We start from the raw sequence: 26,658 nt of genomic DNA, 5'->3' as shown, positions 1-26,658 counted from the left end.
GGGGCAGCGCTCTGGAAATGTTGTGCTGGGAACATACTGAAAGGCTGGTGGGGCTGAGGGAGCATCCTCACTCCCAGGCAGGCTCTTATTTGATTGCATTTAGCTTCCCCTCTGCCACGACCTCCTGTTGTGGCTTTGTCTGCCAAATTAAAGAACCTTTTATTAGAAATTCCACTACAGTGGAATTTATGGACTGAGGGAGCCACCTCTTCACCTTCCCTCTGTTAAACGAAATGACTTGAACTTTTGTGTTCTGGCAGGCGGTTTGCCAAGGCTCAGCCCTCCCCTGCAGCTCTCAGACCAAGGCTTTGCAATTTACAGTCCTGCCTCCCTTTTAGCTGCTGCCTGCCCAATGTTTCTTGTGTAGGATTGCTGCATTCTGCAGGAACGTAGCACAGCACGAGGCTCTTCGGTGTGGGATATGTTGGCCACCAGTGAGATGCTGTGCTTGGATTCCTCCAGGCCATCAGCACCACCAGTGAAGAAATCTTGGTTGTGGTTTTGGGGCAAAACTCATGATGGGGGATGGGAATGGGGACAACTTCTGGGAAACCATCAGTGTTCAAGCTGCTGTGAGTTGAGATACAGACTGGGTAATCAAACACATCTTTTAGGAAATGGCTACCTCAGGAATTCAGCACAGAAGCCCAAGAGCTGAGGTTTCTCAGTCTGCCTGGTCTGGAGGTACCCTCGTCCAGGCTTAGCTGTCAGCTGATGACAGTTTATCTGCTGGAGCCCACTGCCATCATCTCACTCATCTCTCCATCCTCTCTGGGTGCCACTTTGTGAGCTGCTTTTGCATTTGGGGTTTGGATCCTATAATGTTCCCATTTCTCCTGTGGACTCCAAACCAAAGCAGGAGATGCCCATGGGCCTTCAAGCACAGAGATACAGTGCAAAGGGCCAGCATGGCTGTAAGGCCACCATGGATGTAAGGTCACCATACATATAAGGCCACCATGGATGTAAGACAACATGGATATAAGACAACATAGATAAGGCCACCATGATTCTACGGCCACCATAGATGTAAGGCCACCAAGGATGTAAGACCACGGTGCTTGTATGGCCAACCCTCTTCCCAGCCATTAATGAGTTTAAGGGATAGAAAGACCGGTTCGTACAAGGAGCTCAGACCAGACAGTGCTATAATGGCTGCTTCAACCCTATGCACGTATAAGAGAGATGTCACAACGAGTCTCCTTGGGTCAAGGTGGCACAAATCCCCTTCACTGACCTAGAGGGGACCACAGGGATTTTGCAACAGGAGATGGAACTTGGCATCTCTGCAGCTTCACAGCTGTGCTGCTGTCGAGCACTTGTTAGCAGCTAATGGCTGCTGGGCATCCCATGGATAATGACCATGTGGCCTGAGTCCACATCTCAGGAGATAATGAAACTGATAAGACCAAATGGGCTCTTCAGCACACCCCTTGGAGGCTGTGCTCTTTGGGAGCAATCAGCTGCTGTTCCATGCCAGCCTGCACGCTCAAGTGGCTTTTCTCTCTAGGGTGGATCAGCAAAACTCTCCGCAGCACCTCTGGGCAGCCCTGAGGTGTCCCATCTCATCAAGCTTCAGCAACGACCTCCAATGGCTCTTTACCAAAAACTCTTACAAGAGATTAAATTGCCAAGTGGGAATATTTATATCCATCCAAATGACTGCAGGAGTATCTGCTGCCATTAACCCTTAGGAGGCAATATCCTCTGAACACTTGCCTGGCAGGCTGGAAGAGATTGAATTGGAATCTCCAGGTCTGAAAGGACTTTGCCTGCCCCTTTTCATGGTGACATGAAAAGTGCATGGTGCTGAGGCTCACGAGCTGTATATTTTGTTGGGAGCCTTATTTTTTGTGTACGGGAGAAAAATATTGAGGGGACTGGTGCCTAACTTTGGCTGTAGGGCAAGAGAAGGTGAAGGAAAATTCAGCCCAAATGTGTGTGGAGATGTATTATAAGGATCCTTGGTGCCATGACTTGGGGTTACTCACTGGCTGGTGAGTAGAGCAAGGAGCTGGGCTGCAATTCTGTCCCTGTGTTCACCCAAGCAAAGCTCCTATTTACCATCCAACCAGTCAAAGCCACACCAAAATCAGGGAGAGGAGTCAAAATGGTGCCAAGTGTGGTAGGGTGCGATGGGAGAACGTGGTTCAGGGTTTGCAGAGACAGAGCTTGGCTATCCTGAGTCATTGCACTGAGGTCAGTGCCACCAGTGGGGACCTGGACTGGGCACCAGCTGCCTTCATTCCCCTTAAGCATACACTCATCACAGCAGATTTTAGAGACAACGTGAAGGGTTTTGTGTCTCCTGTGGTCTGGAAATGGCAATCACCATCAGCCAGGAGAGCTGCCCATGTAAGCCCAGCCCTATGTCAGAAGCTCTTCATGTTGGTCCCACAAAGCCAGGACAGATGACGGGGCTGGAAGAACGGGGCAATTATTCCCAGGACAGACCCACCTTGAACACCCTTGGTTGGTTTCTTGCTTGCTTGCGAGGTGGTTGGATATTAGAAACAATTTCTTCTCTCAAGAAGTGGCGATGCATTGGCACAGGCTGCCCATGGGGGAGTCACCATCCCTGGAGGTGTTCATGGAACGTGGAGATGTGGCACTTGGGAACATGGTCTGTGGGCACGGTGGGATGGATTGGGGTTGGACTTGGGGAACCGACAGGTCTTTTCCAGCCTTCATGGCTCTTTGATTTTATGATGGCTCTGTACTCTTCCCAGGGCAAAGTGATGCTGTCAGTCCCACAGCCAGCTGCAGACCCAACCACCACACCTCCAGGCTACAAAACCAGCAGGGTTGGGAGCTTCCTGAAATTCATTTTCTCTCTTTTTTGAGGGGAGAACTGCATCATTTTGACCCAGTTCCCTTCCACCTCTTGGTCAGCGACACATGAGACTCCAAGAGATGAGCAGGATGCACAGCCAGTGCAGATGGGGATGTAGTAGGGGACTAAAGGGACTTGGTGCCCACTGTGCACTAAGATCACAGAATCACAGCATCACAGAACTGTAGGGGTTGGAAGGGACCTCCAGAGCTCATCGAGTCCAACCCCCTGCCAAAGCAGTTCCCTACAGCAGGTCGCACAGGTCGGCATCCAGGCAGGTCTGGAACATCTCCAGAGAAGGAGACTCCACCACCTCCCTGGGCAGCCTGTTCCAGTGCTCCTCACCTCCCTGTACAGAAGTTCCTTCGCACATTGGTGCAGAACTTCCTATGCTGCAGTTTCCAGCCGTTTCCCTTTGTCCTGTCTCCACTCACCACTGAAGAGAGTCCGGCCTCGCCATTCTGCCCCCACACCTCAGATACTGATAGACCTGGATCAGGTCCCCTCTCAGCCTTCTTTTCTCCAGGCTGAACAGACCCAGTTCACTCAGCCTTTCTTCATAAGAGAGACGCTCCAGAAGATGAAGGGGGAAGGGGCGAGGGAACGGGGTGGGCTCATCCTAGTGCCTGCCTCTAGCCCAGACTGTGCTGGGGGCTCCAGCTTGGGGTGGGGGCAAGGCAGAAATGACACAGCCCGGCCATTTCCACAAGACCAGCTTTAATATCAGTCATGAGAACGAGGAGAAAGCACAGAATCCATTAACAGAAAAAATAATGATAATAAAAAATAAATTAAAAAAAAAAATTAAACACGCACACACACACACACACAAAATTAAAAAAGGAAACTTCAGAAACCCACCGCCCCGTGCCCACCCCTCCCTCAAACCTTCCCTCCCCCCCCCCCTCCCCCAAGGACTGTCCAGGCACTGCAGATGGAGGAGCACGACACAGCAGCCGGGTGGGGACGATCCACCGAGAGCCACACGGTTGCCCCTCCGCAGGGATGCTCACCTGGGGGTGTCGGGCAGCGCTGAGGTGGCCCGGCCTCGGGGACCTGGCTTAGCTTAAGATTCATCACAGACTGACACGAAGGACAAGAACGTAAGAAGAATCCAAGAGCTGCGACTTTTTGTTTCTTTATTCTAATTCAGCCTACGACGTTAGTAATGGTGATTTCAGGGGATGGCTGGGCCCGCGAGTTCCTTCTTGTAGTGAAAATCAGAGACTGTAAAGAGGAACAGAGCTTATAAAGACAGCTAGGGATATATTGCCGTAAAAAGAACTGGCATGCAGGTGCTTTGTACATTTGGCAGTATGTGAGGTGGCGGGGCTTCTCAGTGTTTGTGGTGCTGGTCTCTGTGTTTTGTACAGTTCAAAAAGGAGCTGCTGCCTTCACAGCTTGGAGACAACCCCCCCAGAGGAAAGGACAACACAAGTCAAGTCCAAGGCGCCTCTCGCTTGGTTTTGGCAGAGTATATATATAATATATATATTTATTATTATTTTTTTTAATGCATAGCGATTTTCTTCCTGTTTTGTTTTTTTTTTTTATTATTATTTAATTTTTTTTTAATTAATTTATTTATTTTTATTTTTATTTATTTTTTGCCCCCGTTGCAAACCTGAGCTCGGTCCCTGCTTTCCCGTGCAGTTTCCCTTCCTTAGGTGTTGGCACTGTGCAGAGGTCGGGCGGTGTCAGCAGGCGATCTCCTCCAGTGTTCCCAGGGTGGCCTGCAGTGGCACGTTCACAGTGTGGCTGATGGTTTCCGAATGGTTTGGCATGGGGTCACAAGTGCTCTGCGATGGAGAAACGGGACGGGGTTACCCCGGGGCTGCTCTCCACCCACTGCCTCTCCTCGTTGGCACCGCTAAATTCCTTTGCTACGGAAGCACGATCAGTCCTTGGGAAATAACGCAGTGATGGGGCTCCTTACCACGTTTTCATCATGGCTCCCTTCCTCTTCCTCCTTGCCAAGTAGGTCTAATAATTTCTCCTTGATCAGCTGCAAAAGAGGGAGGGTTGGTTAATCATAGAATTCGGTGATTCTATGATTCTAAACCGGGCAGGATGAGGTGAGCAGAGCGCCTTCTGACATCATGGAATCATAGAACCACCAAGGTTGGAAAAGACCTCCAAGATCATCCAGTCCATCCATCCAGCTATCACCGACAGACCATGTCCCAGAGTACAACATCTGAACATTTCCTGAACACCTCTACAGGCAGTGACTCCACCTCACTGAGCTGGCCAACCCTCCCTTGAATTTTTGAGATTTACCATAGAATCATAGAAGCACCACGGTTGGAAAAGACTTCCTAGACCTTCCAGTCCAACCATCTGCCTACCACCAATATTTCTCTACTAAACCATATCCTTCAGTACAACACCTAAAAGCACGGGGCAAGAGCTGGAGGGGCTCTGGGCTTGGAGGACCCAGATTCAACGGGAAGGAAGGAGAAAATCTTCCAGAGAAAACCAGCCCATGTGTCAAACCTCATTTTTTTTTTCACAAGAAAAACAACGAAAAGCTCCCAAACCTCAATTTAAAAATATCTATTTGGGAGTTTATTGAAAATGTCAGCTATGTGAACACAGCTTCCCCTTGCAGCCACGGCTCCTCAGGAGCTGCTGCTGAAAAGCTGATTTGATTTTCAAGGGAAATCCCACAAAGGATGAGAAGGGAGTGCAATTTTTTTATTTTTTTATTTTACTGAAAGCCTTCCACAGGGAGGAAAAAATAAACAACAACCCAAAGAAGCAAGCTAAAAATGTGAGCAACTGGGTCAGCTCCTAAGGAAGCAGTTCCTACGGCATTCTCCTGATGCTGGCAGGAGATGCTCGGTGGGATGCAGGACTGGCTGCACATTCTGCCCTGGTCCAGGACTGAGCAGCGTGACCAATGTGAAAAGCCATTCCTAGGCTCAACCCTTTTGATTTTGGGTAAGCTAATAGAAAACAATCCATTTGCCAGCATCCATTTGCTGGCAATCTCAGAGAGTTTGCAATGAGTTCAAGGTGCTTTGAGCCCTGCCTTGCTGAAGCCCTGAGCAGATCAGAGCTATTTGAGGCATTTTATTCCTGCTCTCCCTGTCCTGTGTGGGTCAAAGATCCATCATGACCATGAAGGTGAACTCGCTGTGCAGCCCCAGGTGTGCATTAGGAGATGGGATGCTCTCTTAAGCCATGTTTGCCCAAAAAAAGAATGAAAGAAAGAAAAAAAATACAGCATGAGGAAACTGTTAGACAAGTTCCATAAGCAGATATCAAACAAAGGAAAGAAAAAGAGAAGAAAAAAGTCCAGACCTGGCAAGGTTTCTTATTACCTTATTCTTATTATTCTTATGAAAGAAGCCCAAGATAGCTGAGAATAGGAGATTTTAATGAAATATGGTGTGAATTCAGACTGAGATATAAACCAAGGCACCCGGCTCTGTTTGCACACCCAAGCCATTATTAGCTTTATGCTTGTAATCTTCTATCTATTTTACTGCAGGATAATGCCACCAAGTGCTAACAGCCATCCAGAAGGAGCTGTGATGGGGAATGACTGCCTTAAAATGCAGAGCCAGCATCTATAATAAAATTGAAGAGTTTTTTTAAGGATGTTCCAGCAAGATTGAAGCAGACAACATCCCCATGCACCCAGCTGGCTCAGCACACATTGTTGTGGCAAATGCCACAAACAACCTCTAAATACAATATCCCGTAGGATTAATAATCCCCAGTGCCATCATGATAAGAGGTGGATGATGGAGGTCCAAATTACTGCAGATTTCAGTACAGAGAGACTAAAAATATTGCATTAAACCCCCCAGTTTGGGTTGGGAAGAGACAGATGTGCTGAGAACTGCCTCTCCCCAGAGGTGTCACATCCCACTTGTAACTGTGCCATAAACTCATTCTTTCCTGCTATAAAATAGGGCCTGCAGGTTTGGGTTCTTGGGGTCATCTCATTGCAAACAGGGACCAAAATCCCAGAGGCTTCTGCAGGCCCCCCAGATGCTCAGTTTCCCCTTTACAATCAAAAGCCATGAACCTGACCCCCAACATTAACGCTTTTGCAATATGGTGAAGAAGAGTGGGAAATGAGATCCTGGAGGAGAGAATGCTCCAGGGAGGGTTTGTTTGGCTGGAGGTCTACTGGAGGTGAATTATATGGTGTAATTAACTTATAATTCTTATATTATAGTCATTTATAATTAATTATAGCATTAGTTGAGCACGTTGGGCATGGAGGGTTGTGATCTGTGCTGGCATCAAGGCTTTCAAGCCCAACCCCTGCCAGGAATAAGGTGAAGGCAAGGCACTTACCTCGTATATATAATCAAAGAGCTCTAGTATAGTGAGGATACTAGCACCAATAAATAGCCCCATCTGGCCTCCAATGTCACCTAGGAGAGAGAATAACACGCTGATGGTTTTACCAGAGCAGCTTCATCACCAGCCTTTTCCTTGACCGAACACCTCTACTGCCCAGCCTGATGGGTCTCAAGCACTTAAATCTTTAGCCATCACCCACAAAGCTTGACCCAATTTGAAGCTAAGCAGCCCAACAGCTCCCTGACCTTCCCCATTGAGCTGTGGGGCAGCATTCAAAGGCAAAGAGCCCAGGGTCCTGGATGGCCCTGCTGGAGATTAAGATGGGTTTGGAGCAGGTAAGAGGTAGTGGGTAGAAGGTTTTAAGAGATAGCTTTCTCCATACTGCCTTCCAACATGAGAATCACCACTGAGAGCATCCATTGCCTGCTCAACCCGAATATCAGGGCTTTGGTATCCAGCTAAGATGGGGCAGCTCACATTAACCTCTCATGGGTGACACATGGATTAGCTGTCGTCCCTCAGATCGTGGCCCCCGGGACCCTCCCCAGCTTGGTGTCAGAAGGAAAAGAAGGGATTGAAAGTGTAGTGGTCAGAAATGTGGTTGGATTTTGCTGGGATTTCACAGGATGCACTCACTTGTGGCATCTGGCTGTCCCATAAATACACCCAGCTCACACAGACCTGATAATATACCCCGAGTCCTCCTTACCAAGTAAGGCTGCCACTTCATAGGCTTTCTTCTGCTCAATTGTCTCATAGTTGAGTGCCTCAAAAAATATGTCCAAGACAAGAATATTTTCTCTGTAGAAAGAGAACAGCAGCACCAGCCCATCAGCCACCACTCTGGGACAAGGAAAAGATAAAGGGATCTGGGGGCTTTTCCCCCACCCCCTGTCCTCATCACTCTTTCTGGTGACCTACAGACACCAGGAGGCCAAGGCCGTACTCTGGGAGCCTCAGCACAAGCTGGAGAACTCCTCTCCAAGATCTCTGCTCAGGATCTGAGCGCTGGATCTCACTTTTATGGTAAGAGCAGAAGTCTGAACGATGATTAATAAGGAATAACTCTTGCTGTCTCCATATGGATAACAACGTGCCCAGGACTGGTAGAGGCCCAAGGTGTCCCAATAGCTCTCCTGGGATGAAAGCAACCCACACCTCATCTCTTTGAGGGCTCACCCTAATCCCCCATGGAGGACATACGCCCATATTGGCAAGGTCTAAGCACTTGTGGTTTAAATGGCAAACAGATCTTTACTTTTCACCCCCCCCCCTCCTTCCAAACGAAGGAGTTCTGTTTTCTGCAACACTCACGAGATATATTTTTCTGATTTGTTGAATTTCTTCTCCAGGTACTTGGCTGAAGTCTTGCTGGGGATCTTGACCATGGAGAGCTCTTTGTTGTACCTGGTCAGGTTACAGGGTGTCCTGCAGATGCAGTAATTGCTGTCTTTTTCAGCAAGCAAACCTGGAGAAGGTGGCAAAGTTTATCTCAAGAGTTGGAAATAGGCAGGAGATGTGGACCCAAAGGTCACACAGCCCAGAAAGGAGCCAAGCAGTCAGATCTCAAATGAGAAGAGCTGCAAGAAATCCTGGCCATTTCTTTTCCATTTTATTGTAAGCCATTCCTTTTCCATTTTATTGTACGCCATTCATAGCAGATTGAAGACAGGCTCTTCGCTGGAGGCCATGCTCTGCTACCAGCATCTGCCTGGGGCTGTAACTCATCTCATGCTGGTAACATGCCAACCCTTTGCATGCATCTGATCCTGACAACAGCACTCAACCCTGGAGTCTCCTAAATCCCAAACTAGAATGCGTTGCTCCCTCTCAACCCCAACCCAACTCCAAATCCAAGCTCAAACCTAAATGCAAATACAATCCCAAATCCAAATCCAAACTCAAATCCAGCTCCAAATCCAGACCCAAACACAGACCCAGACCTAGAAGTGCTTCCCTCCTACACATCTCAGGGTGCTTGTCATCCTGATTCTTGCTGCCTCGATGGAACCATAGGACAGAGGAACCTTTATCCTAGGGAATATCCTGCCCTCCCCAACATTCAGATCTTATCAAAAGCCATTTCTGGGCTGTAGCTGTTGCTAATGACCCCATCCAGAAGGACACAGGCTGCTGGAAGTCCCCCCAGCTTGGGACTCCCATGACATCCAGAGACATCTGCTGGTACTCACCAAGCGCAGGCTCTGCACATTCCTTGTACTGCTCCGGGGTACAGAAGGGAGCATCCCCTGCAGGGAAAGAACACATCCACCACTGTTGCTAGGGACTGGTGACATGGAAGCTTTTCAGCCCTGTCCTGTCCCCCTTTTCAGTCCCAAAACGAGCTGAGGGCAGTGTGGGGACAACAAAGAAATGCCACCACTGACTTGACATTTGCAAAGCAAGCCAAGGATGGGTTGGGCAATGGAAGGATTGCAGCACCCATCCTACCTCTGCTGGCTCTGGGGGCCTTTTTTCCAAGTCACAGAGTCACAGCAAACATCACCCAAGGTTGCTAATCCAGGGACAGAGAGGTGTTACCAGAACCATGGCCCTCTGCCACTCCTGCCCCTATTTCAGGGCATTTCACAAACATTTCTAGCACCCTCTTCCCTTTAGGACAAGATATTCCCAGCTCCTCTAGTCCCAGGTCCCTTGGCTGGTGGAGGCTGGGTGGATGGAGAGGAACACTGACCTGGCATGTGAACCATTTTGCAGTTGCAGTTTTCCACAATATACCGCGTCTCGCAGTCGATCCTGCAAGCCGTGATGCTGTAAACGGGAAAGAAGTCTAAGCCCATGTCTGACGAGCGACATTCACCCCACGGCGGAGGCAGGTAGGTCAGCTGCAAGAGAGGGAGGAGGGGGTGTCAGGGGATGCAGCATCTCCTCCCCCCTACCGACAGGAAGGAAAGGGACCACGCTGGCTGGGGAGAGGGGTAACTCAGCTTGCCTAGTCCAGCCCAACCCCAAAAATTCCAACACGAGTCACTCTCAACTCCAACTCCCAAATCCGCCCATGTTGATGCCTAGTGGTCCAATCCTTCATCGTGATCTTGGAAATGGCATTAAGCAATTGCACAAATCAGTTTCTCATACCCATCCTCACCCTCCCAGCGACTCTTTTTTGCCATAAGCAAGACACTGCGCTGCAGAGCTCCCCTCCAGTCCAGCAGCAGAGCCCAGCAGAATGGTGCACCCCCAGCAGGATGGTGCACAGGGGATGTGCAGCACCAGGCATTCTGCAGGACCAGCTTTAAAGGAGCACTTGGTCCTTTCTCTTGCACCATTGGGAAAATGCTTCTCGTGCAGGGACTGCTGGGGAGGCTGTGACTTACAAATTGGCTCCAATTTGCTGAGAACAAACACAGGGTAATCAGCAGCGGTGTGTGACAGCTCCTGGATCAGCCTTATGCTCATCTCATGGGGACGACGCAGGCAGTGCTGGTGACATTAAGGAGCAGATAATGGAAACAGCAAAATTCCAGCAAAGGAAATGTGATTGCTGTGGTGCGAACAAACCTGGGTCTGCACTGTTCCTTTCCTCACATAGGCACTTTTCACACTGACACAAAATGCACCAGGTGACAGCCTTACACAGTAGCACCAGCTTTGAGAAGAGGACAAGTCAGCAGTGCCCTTTCCAAACACCTCTGCAGCAAGACACAGTGACCTCAGCCATCCACTTTCCTTGCACCCATGCTGCTGACGACCCACCTTTGCACATCACCTTGCATGAAGCAACCCGGACTGCTCAGTAGTAGTGCAATGCAAACCCTTCTGTTGTTACCACTTTATTTAGCATAAATGCAAAGACAAGAAAAGCAGAACACTGCAGTCCACCACAGAAACCTTAATTGCAAGCCCAGAACATGCTGGAGGAAAAACAGTCGCTCTCTGGCCCCCGTGGCCAAATCTACCTTGTTTGCCTTCTGTCTGAAGCTTGGCAGGCTTTCCTATTTCTCTTTATCTTCGCTAAATGCTCTGCAATACTTTTTGCTAGAGAGCAGAAAATAGCACTTCCCTAACCCCTCCTCTGTGTTTTAAAGCAGCATCCAATTTGCCATGCTTTGCTCGAAACACTGAACGCATTGTGCTGGCAGAGCACGTTGGCTGAAGAGAAACACTCGTTTAAATATGTAGTAACATTAATCATGTTCTAAAATAAATATGTAAACATATGGTGATGGACTACAAGCCTAAGAACTAGGGGCTAGGTGTGAGGTGCTTCCTTTGGGGCTATCTGGGGGGTCTTCTGGAGATGTAGGGGAAAGAGAGTCATAGAATCATGGTTTGGATTGGAAAGGAACTCAAAGATCATAGAACCATGATATCATGGCTTGATTGGGTTGGAAGGGACCTTAAAGATCGAAGAACCATGGGATCATGGAACCCAGTGTGGCTGTTTTGGAAGGGATCACAGAGATTGCAGAACCATAGAATCACAGCATGGTTGGGTTGGAAGGGACCATAACGGTTGCAGAACCATGGAATCATTGCATGGTTGGGCTCGAAGGGATCTTAAAGCCCATCTAGTTCCATCCCTTGCCGTGGGCTGGGTGCCTCCCACCAGCTCAGGCTGCCCAGGGTCTCATCCATGGCCTTGGGACCTCCAGTGATGGGGCACCCAAACTTCTCTGAGGAACCTGAAAAGGGGTGAGTCACAAAGTAGAGCCATGTTGTGGACCCTGAAGGATGAATAATGAGCCCAGGAACCCTTCAGGTATGGGCCTGGGGTGATTACAACAAAGTTGACATGACATGAGCCACGTGAAGCCCATGCTGTGCTCCAAGTCTCTTTTGTTGGACCAGATGATTTAGTAGTCTTTGTCAACCATAATGATTCTATGATTTGTGAGATCTCTGGTGAGAGCTGAGCCCCAGCTCACCTCCAAAGCACCTTCAGAACATTTGCACCCTTTCTGCACCAGCCTGTAGTGCTTGAGAGAAGGTAAAACGTCTTTGGCTTTGACTTCATAACCAATCAGCAGCTATACTCTATATTGGGCTTCAATTGCAGACAGGGAGAGAAAGAGATGTTGTGAAGAACTTGACTGGTGGTGAGGGTGGAAGTAAGGCAGAGCTTGGAGAAAAGGCCAGGCTTTGGAGGGAGAATCCAGCCCTCTCCAAATCCAGTCCTACCCCATGGCCCTGGGCCCATGGGCTCACAGCTCAGCCAAGCAGAAGTAATTCTTTCTCTATGAACAATTTTGCCACAAAAAGTTCCCACCCAAGAATGTGGAGGTGCTTTGCTCACCACTTTGATGGTTCCCAGTTGTTTCAGTCTCTAACCTGCTGCAGGTTTGCAGGACCAGATGGAACCATGCTCAAGATAGCCCTGCAGAACATCCATCTCCCAGCCAAGCCAAGGCTCCCAGCCATGATAAGATGGCAGTTCCAGGTCTTCCCCTGCATAGGACCAAGGAGAGACCCTAGACAAACTCAGAATGAAGGTGAAGGGATCTCGGTGTAACAGTGAACCCTCCTAGGCTCTGGTTGCCCACTAGCCAGGCAAGCACAGAATCACTTGCTCCCTTCCCCTCTCCTGTGAGCATCGATGCTGCTATTAAACTGCTGACAAAAAAATAACTTTGCAGCATTGCCTATGGGCACTGGAGTTCCCCAAATCCATCCAAATCCACACTGCTGCTCACTTCAGGGCAACAGCAGTGAGAGCAGCTCAGCACAACACACAGCGATCTCCGCATCCTGCAGGTCCCATCTGAGCCACAGACAGCTCCCAGGTGCGAAGGTGCAGCCGGTGAAGGCTGTTCCCATCTGTGGAACCAGCAGAAGAACTGAGAATAAAAGCAGCTCCCAGACATTTGCAGCATCTCCAAGAAACAGGGCTGGCTCTGAAGCGGGTGGTGTTGGAAGTCTGCGAAGCAACACCTCTGAATGAAAATACTGAGAGCGTCTCTGCAACAATAGCAAAGTGTTGTTTGAAGAGGATCTTTTCTCATTTGCTTTACACTTGCTGCATAATAGAGTACCAGATGCCATCATTTAGTCATCCGCAGCGGAGAAAGGGGCCCATATGTTGCACGTTGTATGATAAAGGAGAATAAATAATCACAGGCTCAGATGGAATCAGCTCTCTTCTGAGCACCGCTACACACAAATCTTCTAAGCCCTGTAAATTTTATTCTGAGATGTAGGTGACAGGAGCAGGAGATGACGGAGTCGCCATCAGACACTGAGCTTACACAGCTTTTGCTCAGCCAGCACTGGATGTGAGCCACGGTGTTTGTGAACCAGCACCGCGTCTGCAGGAGCTGCACGGGCTGAATGCTTAATTAAAGCCAGCTTCATTAACAGAGTTAGGTCTTGTTCCAGAGCCAGGACCACAAGCACTATCCGCCCATGACCTGCATTAGCACAGACCTCATGCAGTGAAGCAAAGCTGGCTTGCTTCTCCCTCCAATCATGGGGTTCCATTTGCTTTGCCCACAATTTACTCCTTTCCAGCTTCCCCAACATGCAGCACACAGATCCATGTGCCACCATACATTCCAGTTTTTGCTCTCAGTGTTAAGACCCCCCCTCCCTTGTGCAAGTCAACAAACTTCTGCCTCTCTGAGGGACTCATCAAGGGCTATTAGTGGAGCTTCCATTGTAATTACAGCTTCAGAGGCACGTTGCTTCCCTTGTGCTCTGTAATTTGTAATCAGAAGTGAATCCTCAACTGATCAGCACTACACATGGGCGTGGGACCTCTCAGGAGGGGGCAGGTACATCCCCAGGGACTCAGCTCTGTGCTGCTCCCAGGCAGGGCACATCCTCAGAAATGTTCCCTGAGAGGAGCCCCTTCAGCCCCACAGCCACGCTGTGCTTTTGCAAGAGTGCACCTTGCAGGGGAAGGCTCAGATCAAGAGGGCAAACGCTTCTGCAGCACACAGCTCAATCCTGCCAAAAAGCAATGGAGCAAAATCTGAAGTTTCTCCCATTGCAAGGCCCCATCCGTGCTCCCGTGAGCACTGCAAGCCCTTTGGTTAGTGCAAACTCTGAGGTTAGTGAAATGGTGAACCTGTCTGCAAAAGCATCCTTCCCTGCAAGCCCCTGTAACCCTCTCATTGATGCAACTGGTGCACTGTCAGGGCTGCAAATTCACGCAAAGCCTTTGTATGCACAATACCTGACCCTGGGGTCTGCCTGGGCTGTGCAGTGCAGACACCTGGATCTCCAATGCACAGAGCTGACAAAGTTAATGAGGCCATCACACAATGCTGCCTGCCTTACTTGCTTTGCTTTCCCCTCTTTTGTGCAGTGCTCATTTTTGCCCCAAATGCAGTGAGCAGTGGGATTTGGTGCTGGACCAGAAGCTGCCTTGGGATGCTGAGCTGCTTCCCACCACCAGCAATGAGCGACGTCCCTTAGAAACTGGAAGGAAAGGATGAAAAGAGCAAAGCAGGAACAGTTTCTGCCCTCAGTTCAGTGGCACTGATCCATCATTTTGCTCCACTTTCCCAATAGCTGGAGTTCAGCATCAGCCCCTAATTGAGGCCGACAAACGCGCATCCCCTCACATTCGCCGTCATTAATACTTAATTAATTAAGTGCTCGTTAAATTGCCTTGATTCCTGCTATTAGGGGATTGCAATGAGTGGTTGCAGTGTGGGAACGTGGCGAAGCTGCTTCCAGCCCTGTTTGCAGCTGTGCTCTGCCATAAATCTGCTTTGGCTCAGCACCACCCGATGTCACCGCGCTCCAGGCACATCCAGAGCCACCAGCCCACCACTGGAGCTTGCAGCCTCAAGGCAAGGTGTGTCTGCTTTTGCTGCAAATGAAATAATGACCACAAACCTACGTTCTTTAATAAGACATCAAATGGCATCAACTTAATAGATTTTCAATCCCAGACAGCTTCAACACTTGTAAAATGCTTAAAAAGCTCAGTGAACACGCTGCAGGTTCCTGTCTCCATCTCCCAGTTAATGATGCTGGAATTTCTCTATTTATCGCCTCCTGCCCAGGCAGGGTGTGCTGTGTGCCATGCAGCTGTTCTTTCCCATTTGCACCAATAAAACTCTCTTGACTGACAAGAGCTTAACCCTTCCAGCAGCCTGCGGTGCTTGGCAAGGGTACACAGCCCTGGATTTGAATGATCACCGGGAGAAAACATTCATTTGGGCACGCTGTGATTTGTGAGCCCCTCCAGGTTCCCTTTTCCCTGGGAATGATTTTGCAAAGCAAAAGTCATTGGGTGGCTGCTCCACGTGTTTTTCTCCCGTGCTCAATGAGCTTTGCCTTCTGCTTACATTTTAAATCACAGAATCATAGAATCATAGAATGGTTTAGTTGGAAGCAACCTGAAAGACCTCAAGATCCAACCCCATACTGTAGGCTGGTTGCCCCCCACCAGATCAAGCTGCCCAGAATCCCATCCAGCCTTGAAACCCTCCAAGGATGAAATGGCAATTAACTCTGCAATCAAATGGCAATTAGCTCTGCCTTTTCCTCCTTGGCTACCTCCTCCACCAGCAGAAGTATTGCTTCACATTCCACTGGTCAGTGTGGGCTCTACTTGACCACGTTGGCCAACCTCACACAGGTGCCCAAGCTGGAGGTGTGTTGGATTTTCTGGAGCTCTGCTATGCTCAGAAAGTGGTTTTCCATCTTTTAAAAGGAAATCTATCTACTATCCCTGTCACAAAGCAAATGGTGAACAGAAACTGTTGACCACCATCCCATACACACTCATGACGTGCCCAAAGAGTTTCTCTTACCAACCTCCTTCCCAAAGGAGCCCTTTAAATTTCTCTCCATCTTCATCACTCTTCAGTCAGACTCATTTCCACTGCTTGCTCCAAGCCCATTTCCCCTTGTATCTTTTTAGGCCAAATGCCATTTTTCAAGCAAAACCACACAGTTGCCCTACAAAAACATCCTTGCAATGGCTTCCATTCATCCTCCTTGATGTTTTTGCCCTCGCTGGCTGCTGGCTGGCTTCTTGCTATTTAATTGATTAGAGCCCAATGACAGACCGGAGGAAATCAACAGGGAGAGCGCGTGGGATTGAGGGAAACTGAGAGCTAACATTTCCAGGAGGAGGTGTAAGACTGTAGGTAGAAGATGCTCTGAGTGAGCGTTGGCAAACCGGGGAAATGTCACTTAATTGCTCCCAATTTTCAAACGCAACAGCCTACGCCCTGTTTGAAAATAGGAGTCAGCACTGCTGGACCCTGAGCCCCATTTCCCTGGCTCTGTAATTACACTTTGTGATCCTGCAGTTGTTGGTAGCTGATGCTCTCTGTCCCGTGCAAACATTACAGGGGGATGAGTCTCCAAGGCGCACTAGAGCCCTATAAAACAATATTGCTCTGTCTTTGAACCTGTTGCTTAATTGAAGCCTCTTAAATTTTTACGGCCAAGTTGGCAGAAATTGCCATTTTAGTGTGCTTTTCATCTTCCCTAACGCACAGCGCCGGTGGCGTGGCAGGGAGCAGCAGTTACCCATCCCATCCATGGGTGATGCAGCAATGATGCCATAAAGCACAGCTGGGAAAATGGGATGAAAAGATGGCAAAGCCAGGAGGAATCTGTTTTTGTTTTTTTTTATAATGGATCAGCCTTCCAAAATATGAATGCCAGTGTGCATTGCAACCTTTCCAATGCTATTATGGCCACATGACATTAGAAGTCTTTTCCAACCTTAATGACTCCTTGATCCTATGGTACACACAACGCAAGGTTTTTTTTTTTTTTGCAGGCTCACCCAAAAGTGCTGGGAAAAGGGAAATTTGGGGATACACCCTCACAAAACCAGCAGCAGGGACCTGGAGGGCACAGCCCTGTGCACGGTGCTCCTGCCCTGCTTGGTACCAGCCTGCCTGTGCCTGCAGCCAGCTCCTGTGCTGCTGCTCCACATTTGGCTCATTCATGAGAAAACAAACCTTACTCATTAGGCTCACGGATTGCCATAGAAACGGCTCTCCTGCGTGGCCGGAGCATCTCTGCTCTGCCCCAGCTCTTCCAGCTCCCCTCCTCATGTAACACAGTGTAAGACCCCCAGGAAACAGCAGCCAGTCTCACATCTCTGTGTGAACTGCACCAGCTCCCTTCCGAAATCACTCAGAGAGGATTTTTGACGCCCTCCATCAAACCACTCCCATTTTAATTGCCACCGCACTGCCTCCAGCAGTGCCTGAGCATTGGGGAGCTCTATCCTAGCTCCTAAATTCCAAGTAATTAGAGGAAATTGCTTCAGTCTGACATGTCCACAGCAGAAAAACACAGCACAAACAGCTTTTATGGAGAACCCCCTGCTTGCACTGCCTTTGCTTTTGCTGACTCAGCAAGCACAGCTTGCTTGCAGTGTCCCCATCTGCAGTGCTCCCTGGATGCTTTCGACACTACTACTGCATTAACACCACCAACCTGGCAAATGTTTCTTAAAAGTCACTCTGCTGGATGGCTCAGCTGCTGCAGAAGGAGGAGAAAAAGTGATTTTTTTTGTTGCTTCTTTCGACTGACAGCTGGTTTTCAAGCAACATTTAAGGAGATCACACCGTCATGGTTTGCTTTTGACCATGGTGATATAAAACATGCAGTTTAGGACTGCAATAATGGGCTGGACTCAGTCTTCTGGGTGATGTTCATGGGGTTTTCCTCCTTTTGCTCTGACTTATGGAAGGAATAGCACATGCCCACCCCAGGCGTGGAGGTGAGGTATTAAGACTCAATCTGGGCCCTGAATCAGAGATGCTCATTTGGGGTGGTAGGCGTAATTAGACAAGGCAGGGTAATAAGAGAGGGGTAATTGGGGGCTAATTAGACAAGGCAGTAGCATGCTTGTGCTGCAGTGTTTGTAATTAGTGGTTGCAATTAGGCTATAAAGTGACCTTATTGTGTCTCATGAGCTAAGGCTTTGTGGTACAATCTTAAACCTGTTCCAGGATGGCTGGCACTGAGCAGCAATGCGCCCTGCCCTCTGCCAGCGCTGAACCTGGGGCAAAGCCCACAGAAGGAGAGACATGCTTTGGCAAAGAGCCTCCCAAATTCTGCTTCACTGCCATCTTCCTTCCTGAAGGAGGGATGTGAGGAGGGAGGGTTTTTATTTCATTTCTTTTCTCTCAGTTAGCTGTCTTCCTAACACAGTCCCTTGCAATCGCTTTTTCTAATAGGAAGAATGAAAAATAATTAAGGTTGGCAGTAGGAAGGGTAGCATTAGGAAAGATTTAGAGCAGGTCTCAGCATTTATGCTTATTCCTACCTAAAATAAAGTCCTCGAGGTCCTCGCTGCAGGCTGTGAGTGGGCTCACCCAACTGACTGGCTGCTGGCTGTAACCCAGCAGGTCCTCTGGGGCAGCACAAAGTGACTGCCAATGGATTTATGGAAGGGTAGGGGATGAAGAATGCCTCCCATGGGTCTCCAAGGCCGTTTCCTCCAATAGCTGATGCATCCAAACCCACCAGCAAGGTTTGCCCAGGCCATGCAGCATCTCAAGAATGAGTCTGGGGAGGTTGAGCAGCACAAGGACAGGGCTTGGCTTGTGTATGGCTGGGACACAGATGGGGCAGGAGCTGTTCTGGACTTCAGCAGGTGCTCACTGTGCCCCTGAAGATCCCTTTGCCTTCACTGTCACCAAGGTGTTACACTCCAAGCGAGTGCTAATGGAGCTGCTCATTTTCTCCAGCCCACCAGACTTCTCACAAGACACAGCAAAACATTGCTCTGCTTTAATTGAGAAGACTCCACCTGGCGCCCGCCCACCAGGAGCCCACACCCTTCGTTATCTCTGGGCTGAGCACACACAAGCACGTTGTAATGAATGAGCCTTGCTGAAATGCTGCAGCCTCCAGGTGTATTTTGGTACCCAGGGCCAAGGAGAGATGCCTTGGCTTAAAGGTATAGTTGGTGGTGACTTTGCTGAGATGCTTAGAGCTGAAGTTCTGCAGCCCTGATCTCTGCTGAGGTTTGATCACAGCAAACCCTCCATGAGAGTCTGATTGCTTTTCTCAGTTTGATTCATAGGATAAAGAATGTTGGACAAGAGCACTGAGATCATCTACTCTAACCATCAACCCACCGTGCTGCACTGAGAGGAGGCATGAGAACAGGGAGGAAAAAGAAAGGCAATGAAGCAGGAAGGTCAGGAGCAAAGGCACTATGGCCAAAAATAGTGGGGAGAACATTATTTTGCTCCCCAGCTTTCCAAATGCCTACCCAGGATTTGGGTCTAATGACGCCGTATCACATTGCATCCATCTGTGCTGTGATGTGCCACTGCTGGGATGCAGGGATGGTGATGCACCCTGGGCCACGAGCTTCCCACCACTGGCCAGCATAAGTAATGTGATTGTTTTGGTGCCAACCTGAAAGGATTCATGCTGCTCTGCTTAATGAAACACACTCCTCTGGTCTCATTTAATCTCCTTGGAGCATGAGAGATTTTAGAAGACAGCAACCTGTCACAGTGGGCTGGATGGTACTCAGCACATTTAGAGACTGCCACAGGTGAACCACAAACACCAAAAAGCCAATCAGGGATATTACTCCCTTCTGTGACTCAAACTGTGAGGGTTGTGGGTAACGTATTGGAAACAAGAAGAGCTGTGCTCTTCCCAATCTGGAGCAAGGAGTGAAAAAAACCAACGTGTCACCTCTCAAGGAGCATCAGTACATAGATGAGACCCACTGGAGGCACCTCGGTGTGCAAATGAAATTTGGGACTTACCCTTTGCTCTTGGGTGGCCACAAAGGTCTGGAATCCAGGAGCCACCCCGAAGCCGAGCTCCTGGACGAATGGCGGCTCCGACTGGCTGTGGATCTGAACTTTGACTCCAGCCTCGAATGTCGTCTCTTCTGGAAGAAGAAGGCAGGGGATTAAGCTGGGATTGGTGGGATGGTGCCATTGGGGACTTTTGTCTGGTCAATCCGTGCTGCTCAAAAGGAGATACGCAGACAGGAGAGCATTGTCTGGCTAATGAGGGGCTGGGCATGACGGAGGGAAGCACCAAGGGATGCTTCTCCCTGTTGGGATCACAACCGTCTGCTGGCTCCTGGTCCTTCACTGCTTTCTATCCCAAGGGCTTGATGTCAGCCTATGTCAGAGAGCTATGATTTCTCCATACTTTCAAGACAAAAAACAGGAGGTGACACCCATTTTCTGGCTGCTTGTTCTCAGAATTTTAAATGCACTCCCATATGACTAAAACAAATACACTTTTCCTTCCCAAAAAGTCAGTTCTAGTATCTGTATGGTCTCTGATACCAAAAGCATGGGTGCACCCAACTCTGCTGCCCCTCAGCCTCATCTCTGGCACTGACACATCTGAAGCCTATTGGAACATAACATGGACAATGAAACAAGTGTAAAATCCCAAGCTTCAGTTGCTCCAAGCACAAAGGCCCTTTGCAGCTCACGGGCTCAAGCTCATGGTGCTGTTATGGGTTTCCTCACTTTGGCTTATGTGACATCCTCACATCTTGAGCTCCTCTTCCACTAAGCCAACTGATAACAGGCTTTCTGAAGAAGCTAAGTTAAAGGATGCAAGTCAGACCTGACTGTGCTGATCCAGCACTTTGGGCTCCTCTATCACACAGGCATCTTCCCCCACTGGGGCACAGAACTGTCTTTGGCTTTGCTGCTACAGCCTCACATCCAAACCAACTACAGGGAGCATGTGGGTTTTTAGAGGTGGGGGCTCACTGGCAAAGGAACTCATTAGCTATGCATAGTATGGTCTAAACACACAGCAACCCACTGATAGGAATCCATGCCTAGGGCCAACAAATGCTGCCTAAGCATCTGAAGAACTTCTGTTTGGTGATGAGTCACTCTTTATTTTCTTTGCTTACTATTTCTTGGTATTTTTCTATTTTATTATGCTTCTCAACTTTTTACCAGCAGTGTATCTGATCCAAAACACTGCCAGAAAACCAGAAGGAAGGAATGTCAGCCCCAGACCTCTTTGATAGCTGCCCATCCCTCAAGGTTTCAGCACTCAGCTACACAAAGCCATGGCCAAACTGATCCAGGAAGCCCCTCCTGTGCCACTGATCCAATGATCCCCAATCCAAACACAAACAACTCCATTCACCTTTTGGGAACAATCAGCATCAAAAAGCCCTACTGTGACTGTGAGGTTGCTTTACTCATTGGCCACTTGAATCTTAACACTCCGTGCCCACAGCATCCAGCGCTGCTTTCTGGCATTTTATCTCAGCATCCTTTACCAACCGAGCAGTTGGAGCAGGCTAATAGTATTTATTAGCATTTAACCTTTTTAAAGCTCAGCTTTCCTACCTCCAAAACAATTTGCAGATAAATAGGATTTATTACATCAGTTTCCTCCCCAGGTCTCGCATACTCTTGCTAAACCCAGGTGGTCAGCAAGCTGTCCGTGTGCCTGGCTCCAACCACTTGGAGTTGGACTCTGAACCAGCTGGAGGTGTATTATCTGCATCACCACTCACTCTTAACCACACGTTCCCATTGATCGACACCTCCAGCACTTGTGCTAATCCTGGCATTGGCTTTGCAGTACTCCTCTGCAAGGTAATTGTGTATTTTTACTTCCATGTGTGACAAAATTGCTTTTAGTACTAAACAGTGTCATGATGGGGGCATGGCAGCATCACTGCTGCACGCTGGGGTGGATGAGCAAGCTGCAGGTGTTTCCCATGTAAAATGCCACATCAGAGCAATAACGGCATAGAAAGGATGAGTTTGTTTTGGATAATGCTGAACTGAAGTCTCATGGAGCAAGATGGGATGTAACCACAATTGCCTCCACTTTTGCCCAAGACACAGTGACCATGATCTGAATTATCCCTGCCAACCTCTCGTGATGGCAGTTGTCGCAAACAACACAGCCCTATTACCAAGACAAGGTAAGGACGGGATAAGAGAGGATATGGAAGAATGGTTTCAGACTAAAAAGTGAGAGAGTTAGGAGGAAATTCTTTACTCAGAGGGTGCTGATGCCCTGGCACTGCAGCCCAGAGCTGTGTGTGCCCAAACCCTGGAGGTTCCCATGGCCATGGGTGGGACTCCAGGCAGCCTGAGCTGCTGGGGGGCAGCCAGTCCACATCAGGGGTGGAGCTGTGGGGGCTTTGAGGTCCCTTCCAACCCAACCACGCTGTGGTTCTATGAAGCCTATTACCAACAACTACAATAAAAACCTGGTGTATTTGCCTTTGCCTTGTTCTCCCATGATTTGGCTAATCTCCCTCCAAGGGACACTGGGTGGATGTTGGCATACCCAGGTTCCCTGTCTGGCTGCTCACGTCCTACGCTTGCCCACGCACACAATCCTCACTGAAGATCCCCTCCCCACCACCACCTCCCCAAAACAGTGAGAGGAAAGGAGCATTCCCACTGAGCCTTTGGGAACACCCAGCATCCTCATCCACCCCATCAGTGCCAAGGCAGCCATCTGCCAGAACCACGGGCTTCCACCCCTTCCCATCGCCGCCTCCCGCTCCTCCCGATCCCATTATTTCCACGTGACGCCCACTCACCCAACCCTCCCCAGCTTTGTCTGGTGTTGATCCCCTTCCAACACTTCCAGGCGATGCCATATGCTTCCTTCACTAATTACCTGACAAGTTGGAGGAGAAAGCTTGTATTTAGCTGCACTTGTTGGGCAACGGGAGCTGTTTTGTCGAAACACTTTCGGTCCGAAATTATTCTGCCCATTTCTGCATCTGCCTCACATTTCCCCGGGTCAGCTCTGACTTAATTCCAGGCATTTCCCCAAGTGCTGTGCACTGCTCTGTCTCCGTGGATAAACCACTGTGCATCCAGAACATGAGCAAGCAAACAAGATATGGCCCTGCAAGTATCTGCAAAAGACTTAAATGTGACAGGCTTTGCAATTTAACATAGAAAATCCTGTCTGGAAACCATTTGTAATCACGCACGGGGAAGGGAATGGATTTACTACGTTGTAGAACAAAGTCTGGTTTTAAAACAAACAGTTATTAATTTTCGTCGCTGATAAAAACAAGAAGAGCAAAATAAACAGCGCTGTTCAGAAAGGCTGTCAGAAGCACGAGAGCATTCACAGAATCATAAAATCACAGCATCACCAAGGTTGGAAAAGGCCTCCAAGATCACCCAACCCAACTGTCCACCTGTCATTGATATTTCCCCACCAATCCACGTCCCTTCATTGCTCCTTCTGCAGGAAACACAGGTGAGATGAAACTACTGAAAACCTTTGGCTGGCTCAGGTGCCAGAGAGATTTTAAAGACAAATTCAAGGGAATTGAGGTTTGGTTTGCACTGTATCATTTTTAGACCAATTTTGTGATTTTGGGAAGCCCGAGCAGAGACCTTCATCCCATCTCTAATCCTTTCTTTTTTGAGTGAGCAGCACATATGCATTTATTTCTTCATGCAGCCCATATGGGGAATAGAGAAAATCCCCTTAATGACTGCCTTTATAAATACATAAATACATATTACTGTACATAGGACAGTGTTTCCAAACAAATCCTGAGCTGCTCTTTTTGCTGAAGGATTGCAGTAGCGTTAATTAAAGCGGGGATGAATTCAGCACGTGCTTCAGGCTGGCTGCACAGCAGCGCGTGCTGCAGGGTGCACAGCTTTGGAAGTGCCCTCTGCTTGGAGAAAAACAAGGCAGATCCCACCTGGCTCAGCTTGGTCCATGGTTTCTCAACCATGTCTGTATTAGTTGACCTGGAGGTTTAGATTGGATACAGCACAGAGCTAGGAGGTTTGGTTTCCCCTCGGATGCTCCTCATTCTTTGCCTCAGTTTTCCCATCTGTAGAATGGATGCAGTGTTGCTACTGAAGTTACAGAATCAAAGGGGTTGGAAGGGATCTCAAGAGATCATTGAGTCCATCCCCCCTGCTAAAGCAGGATCCTTACAATAGGTCACACAGGTTGGCATCCAGAGTGGTCTTGACTATCTCCATAGAAGGGGATTCCACCACCTCTCTGGGCAGCCTGTTTCAGTGTTCCATCACCCTTACCATAAAGAAGTTCTTCTGCATGTTAGCGCAGAACTTCCTATGCACAAGTTTGAGGACAGCACTCCTTGTGCTGTCTCTACACACCACCAAAAAGAGCCTGGGCTCATCCATTTGCCTCCACCTCCCTTCAGACATTTATAAACCTATCCTCTCAATTGTCTTTTCCCAGGCTGACCAGACCTAGGTCACTCAGTCTTTCCTCATACAGATGATGCTCCAGGCCCTTTACCATCTTTGTGGCCCTTCGCTGGACTCCTTCTAGGAGATCCCTGTCTTTTTGGAAGTGGGGAGCTCCAAACTGGACACGGTACACTCAGTGTGGGCTCACCAGGGCAGAGCAGAGGAGGAGGATCACCTCTCTCGATCTCCTGGCCACACTCTTTTGAATGTAACCCAGGATCCCATTGGCCTCTTGGCCACCAGGGCACATTGATAGCTCATGGCCAACCTGTCATCCACCAGGACCCCCAGAGCTCCTCTCTCCAGGTTAGTCCCTAAACTGTACTGATGTATGCAGTTATTCCTCCCCAGGTACAAGACTTTATGCTTGCTCTGGCTAAAACTCAACAGGTTCCTCTCCGCCCAACTCTCCGGTCTGTATGTTGGTGGGCTGGAATATTCTCCAGTGCCTCTTCTACACTCTGTAAAGCACAATTCATGTTGCATGGCCATGTCCCTGTCACCACCAGCCTAGTGTCCCCATAAATCCTTCAAAGCATTTGTCAGACAACACAGAAACATGGCAGTAGGAAAAGGAGGAGAAAAGAAAAATAAAAGGGGAGCATGTGCACAGTGAGTAGTTTTGCTCAAGGGCTTCTTTCATGGAGCAGAGCAGCACATAAACCTGTTTGCTGGGATGGGTCGGAGCAAAGATGCTGATTGCTTGCGGTTGTTGTATTTCTGGTTGGGTTGATGGCACGGTGATGGCATGGAGGTGAAGTGCCAAATGCATCTGGGAGGCTCAGGGGCACTGGCTGAGCATACTGGGCTCATTGCACCCATGGAGCAGCTTGTAAGGGTTTTGCTGCCACAAACACATTGTGCTCGTGCACAAAGCTCCGGCAAATGCGTAACGCTCTCACATTTTTTGCTAGACAAAAATGTATTGATTACATACACTTAAACAAAAAGCCATGGGAAGGTAAGTCCTGGAAAGCTGTACTCAGCTGAGCTCAACAGGAAAAAATATGGAATTACATAGAAACCCATTTAACTACAGCAAAACCAGCCTTGATCCCTTGTGCATGCTCTTGTTCCCGTGGACGTGTTGTGTTTTTCTGCAGTTAAAGTTGCTTGGTAACAAGATGAAGTGAGGCTGAAATAAGAGTATTTGCAGTAGGGTTTTGGGGGGGGGGGGGGGGGGGGGGTGACAACATCCGCCTGACAGGCGATGGAGCCAACACAACTTTCGCACAATCTCTAAACATTTGTCCTGCATGTTTTGCTATTCTGGGCTCTGCTTGGGAGGAAGTGGGGACGAGGAATTTCCCTGGGGTGACCTAGGGACAAAGTGCCCATTGGGGTGCTGTCTAATGGGGCTGGGTGGGAAGGGGGTGATGCTTGAGAAGAGAAAAATGTCCCTGTGGGGGCTGGAGGAGAGGGGAAACCCAACCCCCTGTGTGTGGCCTTCAGGGGAAGCATGAGAGATGAGATGGATGGTGTTGCATTCAGCGGGTTCTATATAGAGGACTGATGGAGACCGCTCAGCCCTTCGGTTATTGGCCACAGGTTCCCCAACCTTGTTCCTTCCACTGAGACAAGGACATCGCCTCCAGCTTCACCCCCTGCTCCCTCCCATGCAGCCCCTTAAGGAATGGGGCTCTTTTCTGTTTTCTATGCTTGGAGGTACGGCAGAGGGCTGTGCTGCTGCTGCACTGATCCGGGCTCAGTTTGTACCCTGCTGAATCTCCCTCCATTGCAGGAGCAAACTGACAGCCCCAGAGTGATTCATCCCATCCCAGGGCAATGCCTACAACAGGATGAGTCACAGCCAACACATTGCAGCTTCCCACAGCCCACTGAGCCAGGCAATTCCTTCATCCTCACCAGCAGCTACGATACACACTACAGAAACCCAATAGGAAATTCAGGTATTCCCTTCCAGAGCTGAGAAACAATAGGAATACAGGATCTCTATTAAATCATTCCCCCAGCTAAGAAATCACACCTTTGGTGAATACGTTCAGAAATCTTGCATCTGGAACGTTCCTGGGGCTGTGATGGGAGCACAGAGGGCTCACTGGCCTCAATGGCTTTGTGGAGGGGACAGGAGCATCACTGTGATCTAGATATATTCATCACCATGAGATGACACCTGGTTGGTGCTGCTCTTGGCTTCAGCAAGTAGGGGTTTACACAGACAAGCCAAAATAATCACAGAATCATTGGAAGGGACCTTTAAAGGTGAGGAGAAGGGGAAGGGGAAGGAGAAGGGAAAGGGGAAGGGGGAAGGGGAAAAGGGAAAGGGGAAGGGAAAGGGAAAGAAGGGAAAGGGAAAGGGACAGGGAAGGGGAAAGGGAAAGGGGAAGGGGAAGGGGAAGGGGAAGGGGAAGGGGA

General features: G+C 49.0%; 1 protein-coding gene across 1 annotated transcript in view; it reads right to left on the bottom strand.

Annotated features, from left to right (window-relative positions):
- Positions 1–3,985: 3,985 nt before the first annotated feature.
- Positions 3,986–26,658, bottom strand: part of ASIC2 (acid sensing ion channel subunit 2) — a 416,369-nt gene continuing 393,696 nt past the window's right edge. Inside the window, exons 3-11 of the mRNA XM_042886579.1 lie at positions 19,834–19,961; positions 9,852–10,002; positions 9,349–9,405; positions 8,471–8,624; positions 7,866–7,957; positions 7,148–7,227; positions 4,770–4,838; positions 4,458–4,632; positions 3,986–4,060 (exon numbers count right to left, since the gene is read on the bottom strand). Of these exons, the coding sequence (XP_042742513.1) occupies positions 4,531–4,632; positions 4,770–4,838; positions 7,148–7,227; positions 7,866–7,957; positions 8,471–8,624; positions 9,349–9,405; positions 9,852–10,002; positions 19,834–19,961 (833 nt within the window). The 3' untranslated portion in view covers positions 3,986–4,060; positions 4,458–4,530. The remainder of the gene's footprint in view (positions 4,061–4,457; positions 4,633–4,769; positions 4,839–7,147; positions 7,228–7,865; positions 7,958–8,470; positions 8,625–9,348; positions 9,406–9,851; positions 10,003–19,833; positions 19,962–26,658) is intronic.

This window comes from Lagopus leucura, unplaced genomic scaffold, assembly GCF_019238085.1.
Source record: "Lagopus leucura isolate 7727_CA_CO unplaced genomic scaffold, USGS_WTPT01 Super-Scaffold_100059, whole genome shotgun sequence".
In the NCBI taxonomy this organism is placed as follows: Eukaryota; Metazoa; Chordata; class Aves; order Galliformes; family Phasianidae; genus Lagopus; species Lagopus leucura.
This window is presented reverse-complemented; position numbering and strand designations above follow the sequence as displayed.